The following is a 19,728-nucleotide window of genomic DNA, read 5'->3' on the forward strand; positions in this document are numbered from 1 at the left end:
AAAACCCGCTTGTTTTCACCTTTAAACATTAGACCGCCTGCTGTCAGCTACTCATAGGAATGATTTTTATACTTTTGTATGGCCGGAGCGGCCCTCGCTTTACACCATTTGCAATTTCCACCAGTTACATTGTATTTATGTATGCGACGTCCAAACCCGGACTATACGAAGCAGGGAAGAACGTGAGGTCCAACCCCGTCTTCCACAGGGGAATAACTGCTCCAAATTCACGGAACGTCTTTGGACTTCTCACGGAAACTTTTTAAATCCATAGAAAAAAGAACAAGAAAAATAGAAAATAAATTTTATAAAATTCGAAATTAATTAACGAATAAAATAAATGAATCTACAACCCTTTAAATGAGGATACTAAGCCATAGAAGAAATTTCAGAATCAAACTACAACTAGAAATCACGACTTACTTTCGATAGTAAACTTACTATTTATAAACGGTTGTGATGTCTACTAGTGCACAAGGTTTTTGGCAAAAAATAGTAAGTGTCCTATTTGGCTTCACCACACCGTTCTCCTAATTATTTTAAGCACTTTTCATGTTGGGCACAACTCCTAAATCCCAACGGATGAAGAGTTATAATCAAGTTAAAACTTACCATTTATAGTAAAAACAGGAAAACGACCGTGGATCTTATGGTATTTCACAAATCTAGCTTGTGCAACCCAGGGGTTGGGTGGCTAAAGTAGCTTGTCCTACCTCAAAATCATATATTTTACATCCGATCACTTATTTTGATTTGCGAGATACGTCTGTTTTAAGTTCTGACGGTCTGGATCATCTCTGTCTCCGATCAGGCCTTTTCTGGTCCATCTTGGCCATGAAATTATCCGTGACCCGCTCTACATCAGTCTCCTCCACTTCGAAAGAACTCGTCTTCAAGTTCTCGTCCTATTTTAGTTCATGATACTCAGTCAAGTCTGCAACGTTCAAAGTCCGCGAGATCTCCATATCGTCCGAAAGATCAACAATTTAAACGCTGTCATTGACCTTTCAGATGATCGGTACCAGTCTAATCTTCTTGTTCTTTAACTTGTTGTACGTCCCGATCAAAAATCACTCCTTGCGTAAATGGACCATAACCTAGTTGCTTACCTCAGAACATTTTTTGTCTCCGATGCTTGTTAGCTTTGCTCCTTGTACTTGTCGTTTGAGGTATATAACTTATTTTACACCTCAGCATAAATGCCCATGATCCTTTCTAACATGTGTTCTGCTACAATACTCATACCTGGGAGCTTGGGTAAAGGGATTAAGTCAATTGTGTGGTGAGACACTCGACCATAAATAACCTAGAATGGGGACTTCCCTGTCGAGCGGTTTACTATATTGTTGAATGCAAATTCTGCTTGAGACAAGGCTAAATCCCACTACTTCAGCTTTTCTCCTGAAATACATTGAAGGAGGCTCCCCAACATGCGATTCACAACTTCAGTTTACCTGCCGATCTATGGGTGGTAGGCACTGTTAAACTGAAGTCATTTATCGAAGTGGTTCTACAAAGTTCGTCAAAAGTGGCCAATGAACTTCGTATCGCAGTTAGAAATGATAGTCTTGGGGACCCGTGTAGCCGTGCGACCTCTCTAAAGAATAAATTTGCCACGTACGTCACGTCGAGGATCTTTTTGCATAGGATGAAGTGTGCCATCTTCGAAAAATGATCTACTACCACGAATATTGAATCCATGCCATGTTGTGTTCGTGGGAGACCTAACACGAAGTCCATTGATATGTCCTCCAAAGGGCCGTCAAGTACAGGTAGCAGGGTGTATAGACCTATATTTTGAGACTATCTCTTTGAGACCTGGCAAACATGACAGCGCTACACCACTCTACCCACATCCGTACTAAAGGCCTGTTTGATTTTCTTGCTCAAATGTAATTACCTTGTAAATGAGTAATCATTATTTACCAAGGTAATTATCTGCATCTTTCCCAATGTTGACTTGACCAGTTACTTTTTAAACACTTAAATCGAAGAATTTATAAAATAAATATGGGGCCCACCATAATGTGTATCGCCCATTCATTATGCCAAATGAATTTAAGGTATGAGCCCAAAAATTAGGCAAATCCAAAGCTCAAGTGGACCACACCACATGAAATTATGAGAATCAAATGCTTACCATTAAAAACTTGTTAAGGCCCTTAGAAATTTTAGATCAAGCTTATATTTATATTTTTCACTTATCCATGTCTATGTGATCCAATGAATGGGTTAGATGGTGAATATACCCCAATGTGGGCCCAGTAAAAGAATCAACTTCAAACGGTGGACAAATTAAGTCCATTGTTTCCTTTTATGTGGGCCAATTGAGCATTAGATCTTTCTAATTTTTTCAGATCATGCCCTAAAATATTCTAATAAAACAGATGGAAAACATGGATATATTATATACATTATGATGGGGCCCACGGATTTAAGTCAACATTTTTTGACCGGTTTTCTAGGTGGAATTACTCACTCGTTTTCAAACAAGTGAAAAAGTAATAATTACTTCTTTACTCGGGATTTACCAGGATCATGGAAAATCAAATAGGCCCTAATTGTGGCCAGTAGTACAGTTCTTCAACAAGAGCTCACATCTTGTCCCGTCCAAAGTGTCCATTAAGGCTACCTCCATGTAGCTCTTGGATGATATGTTAGCTCCTAAACGAACTTTTGGGGATGCACAGTCGATTCCTTTTAAAAATGAACCCATCTTGCATATGTAGGTCATCGGGGTGATCTTCTTGGCATCTAACCCATGAGTCCTTGAAGTCGTCATCGTCGGCATATATGTCCTTGACACTCGAACCCTTTAGCTTCGTCCATATATCTGATGTAGTTTCCTCTCTCATGACATTATAAAGGACCTATCTGTTAGACACAACTAGATTGAGTTATTAGCCTTTTTATCTAACTTGTTCTATTCATCTTCTTTCATAGTTTCTGGTCACTTTCTAAGGAGTGCATCTTCCAAAATTTGTTGAACTAGGATACCATTCATCTTAACTTTTCATAGTTTATTTGTTTTTACTAGAATACTTCTCTACATCGAACTTCATGTTAGACATCATTGATACCTTAGTTTTAGATTCGATCTACTTCCCAACGTTTGCTCTAATACCACTTGTTGGGAACCATGGAAGCACACAGAGCAAAATCAAGCAAAGTAATCACAATCGCACAAACAAACCCAAACAACCCTCATGAAAAAAAACCCTCACAAAAAAAACACCATTGCGGAAAAAACCACAATACAAAGCGATGAGTAATGCACTATGAAAGAAATATTACAAGACATAGATGATGTTACCGATTCGAAACAACCCCTTGAATCTCCTTTGAAACCTAGGTATGTCTTTGAACCCTTAGGAACGTCTTAGAAAATCCTAATCTTTCCTTAATTCCTATTGCACCTAATATATATATATATATAGTATTACAAATGAAATTGAAAACAAATCGAGCACTTATGCAATTCTGCTTGCACCTTCAATAGAACCTTCGATGGCATCAAAGCCTTCTTCGATACCATCAAGTAGCACTTCCAAAATTGTACAACAATCAATTAGGATTTTTCAGATTTTCTTGATGGCATCGACATCTGCTCAATGGAATTGAGTGGTCTGTTCATCTCATTGACAAAGACCCTATTATAGACAAATTTAAGACATTGACAACATACTATATAGTATATAAATATGAGATCCAAGCCATAAATAACGCAGGCCCAAACATGAATTCCCTTGGCAAAGAAACTAGGCTGTTTTCTAATCAAGGTGGGCCACAATTTTATTAGAAAACTTGGCCAAAGTTTTTATCCATACATCTTTTATGTAAATCGTGGTAAAATTGATAAAATGAATGGCATGAGATTTGTGCCAGACCGTTCGAAATAATAAATTTAATTCGATAGATGGCTAGGATAGTATGCCCTTTTGCCACTTTGGCTCATAGGTTGCGTGAAGGTGAGATGCCTAACACATGCGCGTGGACCAGAACATTTGCAGTCCACAGCTTTATTTTGATGAAGTCAATGGAAATGAAAATTGAAAATCTGAATCACTCTCAGTCACATGATAATAGACCATTTTTAAGTTTTGGTATATCATTCACCGTACATAATATACGTGTTTGCCAATCTAGACCATCAAATTCGAGACTCCCATTGTCGATTGAAAATTGGTTGAAATTAGAACTGATCCTTCTCATCCTATTTTTCTAGTTGAATTTGGACCGATGATGTTTTTTATTTCCATTCTTCCAATTGAGCCAATCTCGACCATTAAATTGAAGAATCCCATTGTCGATTGAAAATTGGTCGAAATTAGAACTGATCCTCCTCATCCTATTTTTCTAGTTGAATTTGGACCGATGATGTTTTTTATTTCCATTCTTCCAATTGAGCCAATCTCAACCATTAAATTCGAGAATCCCATTGTATTGGTTGAAACTAGAACTGATCCTTCTCATCCTATTTTTCTACTTGAATTTGGACCGTTGATGGTTATATATATATATATTAAATTTCCATTCTTCCAATTGATACCCACCAATTGGATAACTGGGGCAGTTAAAATAATTATTGCAAAATCCAATTCCATAATGCATCCAACGCAGCCTAAGCATCTTTCCCTGTTCATGGATGCAGTCGCTTGGGATTTGGTGGACACCCAAACATGCCAAAGACACCTAAATGCTTTCATCTCTCAGTACACTTTTGTATATGCCATATGGACTGGATTGGATATGCAAATCCAATGACCGGTAGATCTTATCTTAAATATGTTAAAAACTTTGGCGCTGCATGAGGACAATTGGACGGTCCAATTGTCTTACTCAGACCGTCCATTAGGTCTGGTGCACATTTCACGGACATTGGATGGTTAAGATTGCATGATAAAATTAATTCTCGTATGATGGGCCCTAACAAAGAGATAGCTCAGATTGTTGATTGGACCTGCTTTTGTTTAAATGATGTTGTTCATCCATTTTATAGGCTATTGATCGGATGGCTAGAATGATCTGATGTGATCTTCGCACTTATAGTACTGCTATGTATCATTTCTTTAGTCCATATGATAAGCAACTCAGCACCATTTTCGGATCCAAGAAAACAGGGGAAAAAAAAAATGAAAAAAAAATAAATAAATTCGGCCCCACCCCTATACATGTGGTGTATGGAAGATAACAACCATCCATCTAGTGGTCCACAGCATGGATGGGTCTCAGCCAAAGAAATTGCATCACTCACTTGATCCACAAAAATCTGGTGGCCCACAGCATGGATGTTTGCGAGTGCAGTTGGGTTTCAATCAAAAGATTCAAAACAAGAGAAAATAGAGTTCTTATTAAGGTGAAATAAATTTTCATGAGAGAAAGAGAGAATCTAAGGATGCATACCTTCAGATGGATCTGTCGTAGCATTACTTATAGCTTGAGCTTTGCATCTTTCCACCAAACACAAGAGATGTATGCACCAGAAGCAAAAGGCAAGCAGGGTATGAGATAGAGGTCTAGGCATGGACTTTTTCATCATTCCATGCATAGGAGGTGTACTGTAGCCAGGCCTTATCATCTCATGAAGCTATGGAACTTAAAATCCCGACATCCGGAACTTAAAATCCCGACATCCTATAAATGGATGGACTTCCCTTTTCATTACAAGAGTCGTCTCAAAAGTCAATGCATGACTTGATAGATACAGACAGGAGAATATGACGATATGTTTTACTCCCCCAATGCGGGAAAGGCTTGTTGGAGATTAGATGTTGGAAAACTATTTAAATTGTAAAATTAAAATAAGACATATAGAAAACTTATCATATCGTAGAAGTTGAGTCGTAGAGGTCCAGGCGTGGCATGAGTTACTCAAATTTTCTCTCCTTGACATCATCCGAAGTGCAACAAGTTTTCAAAGTAATCGACATTCAGGATACAACAACTATTAGTGCACTTACTGTATGCAGGCTCGAACCAGAAAATACTTCAACCATACTCCGAATGTAAAACTGAACATTCATTTTACACCAAAATAAAATAAAAAAAAAAAAAAAAAGAAAAAAAAAAAAGAAAAGAAAAGCAAAAGAAGATGATGAGATAAAGTCTATATATCGACTTTTAGAATACACTCTTAAAGGTGTAAGGACACCCTTTTAAAAATGGTTGTGACTATTGGGTTTAAACCCAATTGGTGCGACCCTTATACTTAAAAAGACACAACTTTTCAAAACAAAATATGAAATGATACAACCTTTTGGACTTGTGTGAAAAGACATATCCGTACGGTACATGCTCACATATGGCCACTGCCATGGCCCATCCCGATGGAAATTTTGAAACTCTAAATTATTTTTAAATATATAATTTAAAGTACAACAATCCCCCACATATTTCAAAATTTATGACATTTCGAATTAATATGGAAGAATTGTGCAATAGTGTCGGTGTCACCATAGTCTTGAACTGACATTAGAGTAAGAAAGACATGTTTGTAGGAATCAGGTGACACCGTAGTCTTGAAACTAATTCCTTTTGATGTAAATCACAAATACATGCCACTCATACAAGTTTTTCACTACAAGTGATTCTGCAGTTTGGTGCATTTCGGTCATGCACCATTACCTAAATTTCATGAGTGATCTAGAGAATTCGTTTAGATTCTCATAAGAAGCGGTCTCCACCTCCATACTTATATATGCGAATTCTATCAAGTGTACGTAGCAATTGGGTACATCACCAAATATATGGCTATGGGTTTATTAAGAGTTAAACTCATCATTCTTCATTACTGCTCATACTCCTATACCATAGAACGGACTCATTTATATTAGAGCAATCGTCTACCAGCTCGTGTCTATCTCATAGGATCTCTACTTGTATAGGTTGGGTTGCTAACACTAGCAGCTCATATATTAGGCTTAGTCACATTCCCTCCGATGAATCACTGATTAATCTTTTAGATAGTCATTTGGTCAAAGGATTTAAAAGTTTATGACCCATGGGCCTTTTACCTTCAACCGGTTGCGTCAGGCTTTCACCTATTATCGAAAATTTACTATTGTTATCTTGCATAAGACTTAAGCCATGTCTTAGTCCCATTATAGTTGATCATCCTCTTGGACTAGCTACTGATCATTGCTTTGATACGTTATTTCTCACCAACTAGCTAATAAAAAACGAGCCTTTACATAAGCAGATTTCTCCTTCTGCTCCTCATTCAAGTCTTCGACAGTCAGTTACAATCTCTTTGGCTATTCGTATTTCCAGTCAATGCATACCAAACTCTTTTCTAACCTTAAAGAGTCAACAATTAGGACTCCATCAGGCAACAAATATTAACGATCACTTTTATTATGATAGTCGTTGTATCATCATCTCTAAATAAACCAACATTCTTAGCCTTGAATGTACTCCTACCATTCAACCAACTTTACTAGCCCGGCCACCATTCAGCCAACTAGTGGTAAAGTCAATCGAATTTATTGTATCTACACTACAAAGAGGCTAGAGTAATCTGTCGTGCATAAACATATGACAACTAAATTAAATAGAGTATAGCATTCATGTAATCATATTGTAACATTATCATGTTATGACATGTTCCCTGACACATGGAAGGTTGGCTAATTTATTGATTAGTGATTAAAATTTAATATTTGGCAACTGAATATGGAGGAGAAATATCCAAGTTCATTATTAAGTATCTTGATTAACGGAGTGAACAATGGGCTCCATAGGTGCATAAGTTTGGCCATTGGAAAACTATACATTTGTTAATAGTAAAACAACATAGTTCATCAAATGAACTTATAGTCTCATATAAATACCAATCCCAAATGTCTAAATCTCCAAAGAGAGTACATTTTATAAATCATAACTGATGGGATAACAAAACAGGAAGCAATTAAAGGTATTCAAAAGTAAACCAAGTGGCTAAGACGCATTCATGGAATGTCGACAGGGTAACCAAAACAAAACTTTGATAAACAAAGTGGAGTAAGGGGAATGTGAATTTAAGAATAACCATGTGAATTCAAGGTTTTACATACTTGAGATAAATGACTTCTTACTCTCACCCTTCCTTAAGTAAAGTTATCCTAAGCCTAACCAATTTAATTAACTAAAAGTTCAAGAGATTTGGTCTTAACTTGACTTGTAGAGCCCTAACTTGATTAGACCCAACTCATTTAATTATAGCAGGGCTAGGCTCAACTAATCCATCCAACCCAACCAAGATACTATTGTTGCGCTTTCATGTTTGTGTTTGTGTTTGTGTTTTTTTTTTTTTTTAAAGTGTTCATATGTATGGAACCTATAAAGTCGTACTTATAGCCAGGGGATCCAACCAACCAATAGTTTAAATTGTAAACCATGGGCCACTTGAATTCTTAAACATTCATTTGGTCTCTAAATTTTTATTCAAAGAAAATAATATATAAAAAAAATTGACAACACTTGTTGCAATGGAAGTAGTAAAGAAAATTGCTAGCTAAAAGGCTAAAAATTTTAGAAATTAAAAACAGTAAAAAGATATTTTTTGTTTTGGATTATGATTTGAGTTGGAATTATTTGTTATGTCCCATTGACCCCGCGTACAAACTTATGGCTAAGATTCCATTTTCGAAAGCAGATTGTCTGGAGTATAGCACACTAGCAATCTAGCTGGTGTGTTGGGCTCAGCAAGTTAGATCGCATGGATATACAATACATACATCACGGTAGGCCGCATACACAGGCCTAATATATATCACCAAGGGCCGCGAATACAACTCAATGGACCACGCCAAAAAGGGCCATGAATACACAACAGGTGGGCCCTGCACATGGGCCCAATATACATAATAAGTGGGCCCTGCACTTGGGCCTCATACACGTCAAGTGAGCTGCATCAATGGGTTGCACCAATGGGCCTCATAAGCATCACAATGGCCTACATTACATCAAGGTGGGCCTCACAGATAGGCTATAAAATACATCAAGGCGGGCCTCATACAACAAGTGGGCCTCATATATATCAAGTAGGCCTGATGGGGCAGCCCAAGGTCTAACAAAACAGATGGACAGTGTGGTTGAAACACATTCATCATGGTGCACCCCACTACACACACATAGGTGGGCCTCATCCCAAAAAATTGGATGGACAGCGTGGTAGACTCAAGCATTAAGATAAGTCCCACCGTTTGGACGGTGTGAATAAGACCCATACATCTCGGTGTGTCCCACACCACCAGTAGGATGTTCATGCAAATGGACGGTGGGAATATAACCCATATATCATGAGGGGCCCCACAGATGGACGACGTGGATGAAATAAATACATCACAGTGGCTCCTGCACAACAGATGAACGGTGTGGGTGCTGCACACGTGCAGCGAATGGGGCCACAAATGGACAGACGGTGTGGATTTTTCCACATTAGCAGCAACATAGCTGGTGTACGGTAGCCAGCCAGTCTGCTTACATTCAAAGCAGGCCCACGTGGCAGGTGGGTCCATGTGTGGGACCCACCAGCAAAATGTATGAATGGTTGTGGATAAAACACGTACACCAAGGTGGTTTCCACTAGATGTTTGCATCCATTTCATTGGATGGATGGTGTGGATACACACGCCCATCAAGTGCATCCACGCCTGATGTACAGACGACGTGGACACATACATCATGCTATGGCCCACCGTCCAGTAATATGGACGGTGGGGATGCAAAACAGGTGGACGGCAAGGGTCTAAAATGGATGGGCGGCATTGATAAATCACACGCTCCACGTGGTTTTCCACATGCGTGTGGATCCCACGGCTGCTGTGCAGTAAGGGAAAACACATATATCATGGTGCCCACATAGGGACAAAACACATACATCATAGGTGGGTGTCCCACCGTCCAGTAGCCTGGATGGTGCTGAACACACATGTAGGGTGGGACCCCCCTGCAAATGGACGGAGTGGGTATAAAATAAATACTTCAAGGTGGGTCCTGCCAGTCCAGAACGGATGGACGGCAGGGATAAAATCCATGCAAGCGAGGTGTGGCCTACCATCCAGATCTGCTGGATGGTGCGGATGAAACATATACATCATGGTATGGGTCCCACCAAAATTGCTAACGCCAACTACAGCAGCTACATTGCTGGGTGTAGTGCTCCAGCCACTATGGGCCCTAGTTGGGTCCACACGCTCCAACAAATGGACGGCTGGAGGAAGCAATACATTTGGTGGGTCCCACCATCCTTCCATTGGATGGTGGAGATCAACTGACATAAAGGTGGGTCCACACAGTGGTATGGTGTGGATCAAATGGGCCATGCCCATCACAAGAGAGAGAGATAGAGAAAAAGAGAGAAATCAATGAAGGGGAGGGACCCTGCCACTATGGGCCCTCCCTATACAATGCATACATCAAGTGGGTCCCAAATCATGTGGACCCTACATTAAAATCAAACGCTATAAACACCCACCTTTGATCGGACTTCCTCCTTCCACCGATGCGATCTAGAGCTCCAAGGGGTAGATTTTAACGGTTGAGATCGGCTTTGAAGGGTAGGATTGAGTGGTAGGGGGTGAGCCACACAAAGCTCCTCTCATGGAGATGGGGACGTTGAATCTCTCTTGAGAATTGCTTGGAAAGAGAGAGAAATGAGAGAGAGATAAGTGATGTAGGGAGAGAGTGATGGGTGTGTAAGAAAAGGGATGGGCTTGGTTGAAATTTGGGTGAGAGAGGGATAGGTGGAGAGAGAGAGAGAGAGAGAGAGAGAGAGAGAGAGTTGCCTTAGGGAAAAAGAGTGATGGTTACTTCTACTTATGGTTGGGTGAGGTGGCATGGGGTATGGGTTTGTGTACTTGACTTGATTTAATGTGACATGTCGTAGAGATTCTCTCGAAATTCGTAACATACAGGGTTTCCTCAGAATGAACACAGGCCCACATCTCCTGACTCGGGTATCAGATCGGAGCGTGAGTCATAGCATTAGAACCACGACGACGGCGCGGTCGTTAAGGTACAAGTTTCAGGTCAAGCCGACTTCAGTATGTAGGTCTCGGCTTAGGATTGGGCGCAAACATCGAATCAAGTCGAGGGTTGCCAGAATTCGACAGGGAGGACCACGGAAGCCTATGGAACTGTATAGTATAGGATACGGGTCTTACACATAGTGTTTAGGCTGAGCGTGGTGCTACCCTCCCTCATCTCTGCCGAGCACGGGGCCTTCATCTGTGGTAGATCGATGGTGGAAAGTATTGCTCTAGCTCAAGAATTGGTCAGGGAGATTAACAGGAAGATGCGTGGAGGTAACATCATCCTCAAGTTAGACATGGAGAAGGCCTACGGTAGGTTGGATTGGAAAATTTTAAAGCGAGTGTTGTCGAAGTTTGGGTTTACAAATTCTTGGATTGAGCTTGTAGAAAAATGTTAGGGCAATGCTTGGTTTTCAGTTCTTATTAACAGCAAGGCAGCGGGCTTCTTCAAGTCGTCTAGAGGGATCCGTCAGGGTGATCCCCTATCTCTAAGTTTGTTCGTCCTAGCGGCTAAAGTCCTTAGCAGAGGGCTATCTAATTTGTTGGATAAGGGTTTGTGTACTCCTTTCAAACTTAGAAGGGGCTGTCTGCGGGTGTCTCACCCTCTATATGCTGACGACACTCTTCTTTTCCTCAACAGTAGTCAAAGCTCTCTCAAGACCGTCCTAGATTTTCTTAAATCATATCAACGTGCTTCAGGCCAAAAGATCAACCCCCGTAAGAGTGCCCTCTTCTATTCAGCCAAGCTCCCTTCGCCTAGGGTCAGATCCATTAAGAGATTACTTGGCATTATCAAGGCCACTTCTGGTCTAACTTACCTGGGAGTTCCCCTAGCTTTCGATAAGATGAAGGTAAGTGATTTCTAGTCACTAATTGATAAAGTACAGGGCCGCATCAATGGATGGCAGGCGAGATGCCTACCTTAAGCCGAAAGGCTTGTCTTGGCCCAACATTATAACACCCTGAATTTTTGCTATTTTGAATTGCCAAATATCCTTAAAATTTTCTCTTTTTTTATAACTAGCTACGTCGTCACTTACTGACCCTTGAATCTTAAGATGAGCTTATACGCAGTTGGTACCATTAAAGAACCATACAAATAAGATTGATCAACCGTAGAAAACCAATGAATCCAACCAATCACTTAAAAATCAAGTTTAGCCCCATGATTTGTTCACATAGGGCCTAAATCTGGCTGACCTACCACTGACTAATCAAGACAATAGTAATTAATTTAAAGATCTACCCAAAGCCGAGTCAACTATGGCCTGGATCTTGACTAATGGACCAAATCAACCCAGTTACTCTTTTAGCCTAAAACCGACGGTTTAGAGTGATCATGACCGAATCACCATTTTCACTAATTTTGAATAGGCCATACTGTGAACTTAGTGAATCCACACCTCAACAACTGTGTCCAAGAAATCTCCCTATCCAATTTATTTCAGAAATGCCCCGATTAGCTGAACAAGCTCTAAACTGCTCGTTAGTGGGCCACTAGTTCCAAAATTATAGAGTAATGATCATCTTACTGGGTTTGTGGTCCATCGCGAATGATGGACTCAAAAGATGCCTTGAAACAGACGATTTGCGTCATCCAGTTGGCACTTGTAAAATGCAACTCTCCCAATTATTGGCCAAAAATTTGAATTTTAAAACAAATGGCCCTGCTACTTAAGATAATAAATTAGGACATTTCAACCGTCGAATTCTATCCAAATTTTCACCATAGGTTGAAGATATTCCCTATACTCGTCCGCCAAATCTAACCCTCGATCGAGAAATGGTGACTGTTGTTCCCAAATCGGACCTTTGCAATAAAACCTCGTGTCTGTTTGCTGTCAAACTTTGTACAACCCTTTATCGGGCCATTGTACACCTATTCCATAAATTATATGGGCCAGGGGGCATCAGGGTAGCCCTAACAGCCAGAAATGGGTCCCATAAGGCTGTTTAAGGAAATTATCAGAACCTGGGGCCAATTGATTTAATTTCAGGGTATATAACCCATTTCAGTCCTCTCTTCCTCATTTTCAGCCATTTCCAATAGTTGAGAGAGAGAGAGAGAGGTGTGGGTGCATGTGGTGCTTGGGGACTAAAATTTCCCACACAATCATCTCCACATTGTCAGAAACTTTGAATTGATCACCATAGGATTGAGCTACGTTCAGTCCAAGGGTTTCAGCACATCAAGTTTACGAACCCGTCGGCGCTAGAACGACTCCAAGAACCCCCAATCGACAATAGGTGCAAACTATTACCTCTAGGTGGCCAGTTATCGTGCCTAGCGTAGATCGTAGTGATTTTGTGTGGTGAATGTGAATGCATGTTGCTGAATTTTAAATATATCTTGTCTTAGAACATATGCATAGGATTTCTCCAAATTTGAGAAAGAGGATTAGTTCCTGAGTATATCTTGATGTGTAGATTGCTAATTTGTCAGTCAAATTTAAGAAATTTTGAGTACAATTCCCCAAATATAACTGGTTCGTGTGTTACGTGTTGATTGCTAGTTTGTATGTCATATGTTGGTTGCTAATTTGTAATTTACATGATTGTTGCTGATCTGTATGAGGTATGATTTGTTGCTGATTTGTATATTATATGTTGCTTGTTGATTTGCATGTTATATGTGGGTACCTTAAAATGAAATGATGAAAGTTAGGTGTATTGCTGTCCATATTGTCGGGAGTCAGAACATGCTGTTTTGTTTGCTAAAATAGCTCCTAAAATTTTGTTGAATACGTACTATATACTTCCACTCATATCCCTTTATAGATTGCCCAATCAACCGGAATTCCTTGGGCAAACTTTCCGTTGGGTCTGCCTACGGGTGAATTGTCGGCTGTAGTTGGACTACACGAGACATTTTTCTCAGGCTGTACAGTCTATGATTTGTCTCGTGGGGGCGAATTAGTCCACTGGTTGGCCATCCTTGTATTTTAACCATGTTTGCACATGCCTGTTGGAACCTAAGATACCCTGTAACCCTTGCGCCCATTGAAAATCATGATTTGCCACCCAGAAGACTCATAAGCCGGGGATGGTAGTATGGGACGCTATGCTCGTGCTGTCGGCCTATATTGGGGTGACGATCCTCCCCGAAGTCACCAGTGAGCACCACGGACTTGTGAGCTGGGAATGGTGGTATGAGACACCATTCCCAAGCTGTTAGCCTACGCTGGGGTGACGAGCCTCGACGTAGTGACCATGAGCAGAAATTAATGTCCTAATTATTTTCATATAAGCTTAAAACTATGGGAATGACGAACCCACAAGGGTTAAGGATCGCGAGAGCTATGTGGACACGACCATTAGAGTCGTGTGATTGGATTAGGGCAACGATTCGTCAGGGAATCTCGGTTTCCCTAACCTCCTGGATGAATGAACTTAATTAATCAACTCGGCTAACATGTGCATTACATGCATTGGTTACTTTTGTGATTCGACAGTCGAGGTCGCTTGAGGGAGTGTTGGTTCGCGAACATTAAATGGTGTCACAAGAGGGAGTGTTGTGGTGAGAGGTATGCATCATATCATTAAATCATGTATTTGCATTAACCTGAGTATTTAGGGTTATGTGAATGTATGATTTTTACTAAATTTACTCTTGTGTATGATAATTTGTGTAACTTATAGTTAATGGTACCACTGAGTTGATCACTCACTCCCACTCTGGGACGGTGTTTTAAAACACCAACTAGAACCTGTCATAGATGTAGGGTTGATGGAGCTGGATGCATGGAGGATGCCAGCCGAATGATGAGGAGGAGCGACCGTACTACCAGACTTTCAGCGATTTCTTCTAGTTATGTTTGGACAGTAATGGGACATGGGCCACGACCCTAGTCATTTCGGCATATTATTTGGGTGGGACTAGTTCCTTGTTTATATTTTCTTAGCACTGTATTTTTTGATATTTTATATGTTAGCGGTTTGTATTTACATTTTTGATATTCTCGTGCTTTATGGTTTGTTAAACCCCTCATTGCTTATGAATAAACTCAAATGCATTGGAATCTGAAGCCCGTTAGGGCACACGTGGCACTCGGGAATTCAGGAACCGAGTTCCTACTCGGCCCCTGAAATTCGGGGCGTTACAAACATGTTCTTGGGAGTATCCCGGTTCACTCGATGGCTGCTTCTCATTTGTTGGCCCAAGTCATTGCGGCATTGGAGAAACTGTTTACTAACTTCCTGTGGGGCTGGTCTGAAGGCAAGAAGAAGCTTCATTGGAAGGGTTGGAAAATCATTTGGTTACCTAAAGGTGAAGGTGAGCTGGGTATTAGGAGGCTTTCCGAATTTATGAAGGCCCTCAAGATGAAGCTAGGATGGGAAGTGAAGTTTAAGGAGGAGGTCAGCCTTTAAAGCAAGCAACTTTATGTCAGCTAAGTATAGCCTCAGCCTCTCCTCCCTGGGTTTGTCAAGTCCAACCTCATTAGCCTCTCCTTTGTGGAAAAGTACTCATGGTTTGTTGCCATTGCTGGAGTCGAACCTGCACTTACAGATCGGGCAGGGCAATTGCAGATTCTGGCTCAACAATTGGACGGGCCTCGGTCCTCTGCTCCGCCTGGCCAACTCGCCGATCCCTGCCAGCCTTCTCTCCTCCAAAGTTCAAGATGCTCTAGGACATTATGGCTCTTTTCCCCATCTTCAGTTTTTAATTTCCTCCCCCAACAAGTAGTTGATTTTATATTCCAGGAAGGTTTCTGTCTCTCAGATGTCCCTGACAGGCCCATCTGGCCCCTCACTCCTTCGGGAGTTTTCTCAGTCCTCTCCACCTGAGAGTTGAGAAAACTGCGTAATCCCCACTAGAGTTGTACATGAGTTGAGTTAGCTCGCTCGGATCGACTTAGAAAAGCTCGACTCGACTCAGATTGAAACTGTGTTCGAATCGAGTCGAGCCATTTTTTATGAGCTCAGAACAATTCGAGTCGAGTCTGAGCTGGACTTAGCTCGACTCAGCTCGAACTCAACTTAGATTGAGTTTTCCTAATATATATAAGTTTTTTTTTTTAAAAAAAAAATCATTCCCTTTACTTCATTTCAGTTCGCTTAAGTCCCTGATGACCCAGACCCTAACCTTAACCCAGCGTCCTAGCCAGCCACCCAACTCCCAAGTCGCCCATTAGCCATCGCCCATCTTCCCATTTCACCCAAATCAGCTAGCAACCCTTAGTCCCTAACCTATTTGTCGCCTTTCGGCCGTCCGTTCACACAAATAGCATCGTCCATCCATTCGCCCAAATCGTCGTGCGAATAATCTCCTTTCGGCGTCTGTCCGGACGAGCGACATCTGAAAGTGAGTCCTCTCCTCCCCTCTCTCCATTTTTTTCAGCTCGAAAGCTCGAACTCAAAACCAGCTCGAAGACTCAAACTTGAAATCGACTCGAAAACTCAGCTCGAAGTAGACCGAGTTGCTGGCCGAGCCGAACACAAGCTGTTGTTCCAAGTTTGAAGGCCGATCCGAGCCGAGCATGAGTTGAGACTTAAGCTATCTGAGTCAAGCACGAGCTAGGTAAAGCTCGTCTCGGCTTGACTCGTGTACACCTCTAGTCCCCACAGAGCATGGTCAAGATGGGTTTGGCACACTAAGCGTCCCCCTAGGATTTCCATGTTTACTTGAAAAATCCTAATGAAGATGGTCCCAGAAGAAGAGGCGGTTTAGAGTCGGGGAGTCCAGATTGCTTCCAGGTGTGATTGTTGTCTTCAAGGTACACCCAGGCGTTACTCCAGTGAATCCACCAACCATCTTTTTCTTATAAGCTTTGTCGCTGCTGCGTGTTGGGATCATTTTCAGGCCCTTTTTGGAATTTCTAACAGGGGGAATCTATCTATTGAATCGAAAATATATCATTAGTGGAGCTCCTCCCCCATTTCTAGTTGAACGTTGATGCTTCAAAAGCTAGCCCCATGTATTATTCTCTGGGAGATCTGGAAATCCAGAAACTCGGCCAGATTTAATGGAAGTTAATCTCGGTGGAGATCGTAATTGCCAATATCAGAAGGTGGCTCATTCTCATTGCCATCCAGCCCCCTAGTCAGTTAGTCAAGCAGCTAAACTTAGAGGTCGGGGCCGAGCTTCGGATTGCTGCAACTCCCACCTTTGATAGGCCCCCGAGGTTTGTAAAATGGGTGAATCCAAATCCTGGTTAGGTGAAGCTTAATGTCGATGGGTTGCCTAGAGGAAACCCAGGCCTTTCTAGAGGTGGGGGCGTCTATAGGGATGATAAAGGTGGTTTCATTTTTGCGTTCGCAATTGGTTATGGAGTAGGTTCCAACACTAATGCGGAACTCCAGGCAGTACATGATGGTCTGGCTATCTGTTTCAATTTAAGTCTACCTAAAGTTGTGGTGGAATCCGACTCCAAACTGGTTATCATCTTGTTGAATGGGTCTGTTAGCCTGGGTTGGAAATGAGAATTCCGGTTAGCCAGAATTCAGAGATATAGATCTCAGGGCCAACTAAATTTTGTTCACATTTACAAGGAAGGAAATGAACCTGTAGATGGCATGGCCCGATTGAGTAATGTTTCTCAAGCTTTTTCGATGGTCCGTGATGTCAACCTTCTCCTGTGCTAGGTCAGGGGTAACATCTTCCAAGATAGAGTGGGCCTTGGGGTGATTAGATCCTAGTTAGATTGAGTCGTGTTCGATTCGGTCTGGCCTTTTCTCTTCATGGCCCCACCCCTTTTTGTTTCTATTTTTCTTATAGTTCTTTTTCGGTCTCTCTCCCTACAATAGGCTTCGCTCAGGTCCTTTTTTCTCGAGGAAGCTTGAATGTCTAGAGCCATATATATCTCTTTTATTGAACGAAAAAAGTAGGATATTTTAAAAAAAAACACATGGCACAAAGCGACGATGAATCCACTATAATCAGAAGATGGTTACGAAAGAAGGAACAACTTATCGTAGAAACCCTAGCTTTCTCCCCAAAACCCCAGTCTCTACACTTTTCGCACTCTAACTCTAATTATAATTGCAATTAAAAGGATAATTATACACTCCTGTACAAGATTTGGAAATAAAACCCACACTTACGTATTCTGTCGGTCGAACTGATGGGACCTTCTGTCAAACCCAAACAAACCGACTCACATAGCCTCGGTCAAACAGAAAACGTCCAAAAGTGGGTAGAATGCTCTCTAAGAATCCACCCCTAATTTAATCGAACCGAAAGATACACTAGTCAAACCAAGAGAGGGCTTCTATATACTACATTAAAGGCACTCAATCAACAATCTCAACTGTGCCTTTAATCCTCCAACTCCACTGCTCCAAGCTGCTATTATCATCTCTAATTATCTTCAAAATAATGTCATCATCACTTCGTACACACTCTATCTTCATTTCTTCTTTGCTAGGCCCAGAGATGTCGAGTAAAACTTGAATTTCTTTGTAGAAACACCTTCATAAGCATGTCCATCAGATTGTCACTAGTGTGAATCATCTTAAGAGTGACATCTCTTTCCTCTAACATCTACTAGATAAAGTGATGACGAACATCAATGTATTTAGTCCGGGATTGATACACTGAGTTACTCGCCAAAATTTATTGGGCTCTCTCTGTCACAATAAACAGGCATGGCGTCCTACTGAAGCCCTAACTCATTCATCATCCTTTTCAACCAAATAACTTCCTTGAATGCTTTTGTCACTGTTGGGTATTCAGCTTTGGTTGTGGAAAGAGCAACCACAAACTTAAGCTTCGACATTCAACTGATAACTCCACCTGTTAACACAAACGAGTAATCGAAAGTCGACCTTCTATTATCCACATTCCCAGCATAATCTGCATCCGCATAGATTACAAGCCTCTCTTCAAAATTTTTGAATGTCAAGACTTAGTTCCTCGTACCTCATATGGAACGAAGTAACAAGTTCACTGCCTCCCAATGTTTGCTTATTGGAGTTTGATATGTATTTGCTCACAACACCCACCGCGTGTGAAATATCCGATCTAGTATAGACCATGGAATGGAGTTTGACATATATTTGCTTACAACACCCACCATATGTGAAACATCCGGTCTAGTACAAACTATGGTATACATAAGATTGCCAACCGCACTCGAGTAAGTACATGAGATATATACCACTTTTTTCATTTGACATATGACAGATCTTCGAAGAAAGCTAAAAGTGAGCAGCGTGGAGAGTGCTAACCGGTTTTTCCTTTTTCAGTCGAAACTCGACTAAGACCTTCTCAAGATATTCCTCCTGAGACAACCATAGTCCAGTCCTTTTTTTGTCTCTATGTCCTAGATAATTCGGCCTTTAATATGTTGATTTCAAACATGTTATGGCTAGCAATAAGCATATCATCAACATACAACACCAGAAAATGAATTCATTGTCACTCAGTGCTCCAAAATAAACACAATGATCAAATTGACTTTTGATATACTGCTGACTAAATATGAAAGAATTAAATTTCTTATATCACTACCCAGGCGACTATTTCAGGCCATACAACGACCTCTTCAACCTACAAACTGAATTCTCCTTTCCTAGCACCCCGAACCCTTCAGGTTGCTTCATGTAGATCTGCTCTTCTAATTCCCTATGTAGAAATGTAGTCTTCATATCTAACTATTCTAGTTCCAGATTGTATTGGGCAACCAAAGAAAATATAAATCTAATAGATATTTGCTTTACCACTGGTGTGAATATCTCATCAAAGTGGGTACCCTCCTTTTGAGCATAACCCTTCGCT

The 19,728-nt window shown here is 41.0% G+C and overlaps 1 protein-coding gene across 9 annotated transcripts in view; it reads right to left on the reverse strand.

The window, feature by feature from the left end:
• The window catches only part of LOC131220884 (probable LRR receptor-like serine/threonine-protein kinase At1g56140), a 121,252-nt gene that overhangs the window by 90,331 nt on the left and 11,193 nt on the right, over window positions 1-19,728 (reverse strand). For 7 of the 9 annotated variants that reach the window (XM_058215769.1, XM_058215768.1, XM_058215770.1 and 4 more), the window contains exon 1: window positions 5,404-5,619. The exons of 1 other annotated variant lie outside the window; for it this stretch is intronic. In XM_058215769.1, coding sequence (XP_058071752.1) covers window positions 5,404-5,578 — 175 coding nt within the window. In that variant the 5' untranslated portion in view covers window positions 5,579-5,619. Of the gene's footprint in view, window positions 1-5,403; window positions 5,622-19,728 lie in introns of those variants that run through there. One more of the 9 variants, XM_058215775.1, reaches the window with a different exon arrangement.

Source organism: Magnolia sinica, chromosome 12 (genome assembly GCF_029962835.1).
Source record: "Magnolia sinica isolate HGM2019 chromosome 12, MsV1, whole genome shotgun sequence".
Taxonomy (NCBI): domain Eukaryota; kingdom Viridiplantae; phylum Streptophyta; class Magnoliopsida; order Magnoliales; family Magnoliaceae; genus Magnolia; species Magnolia sinica.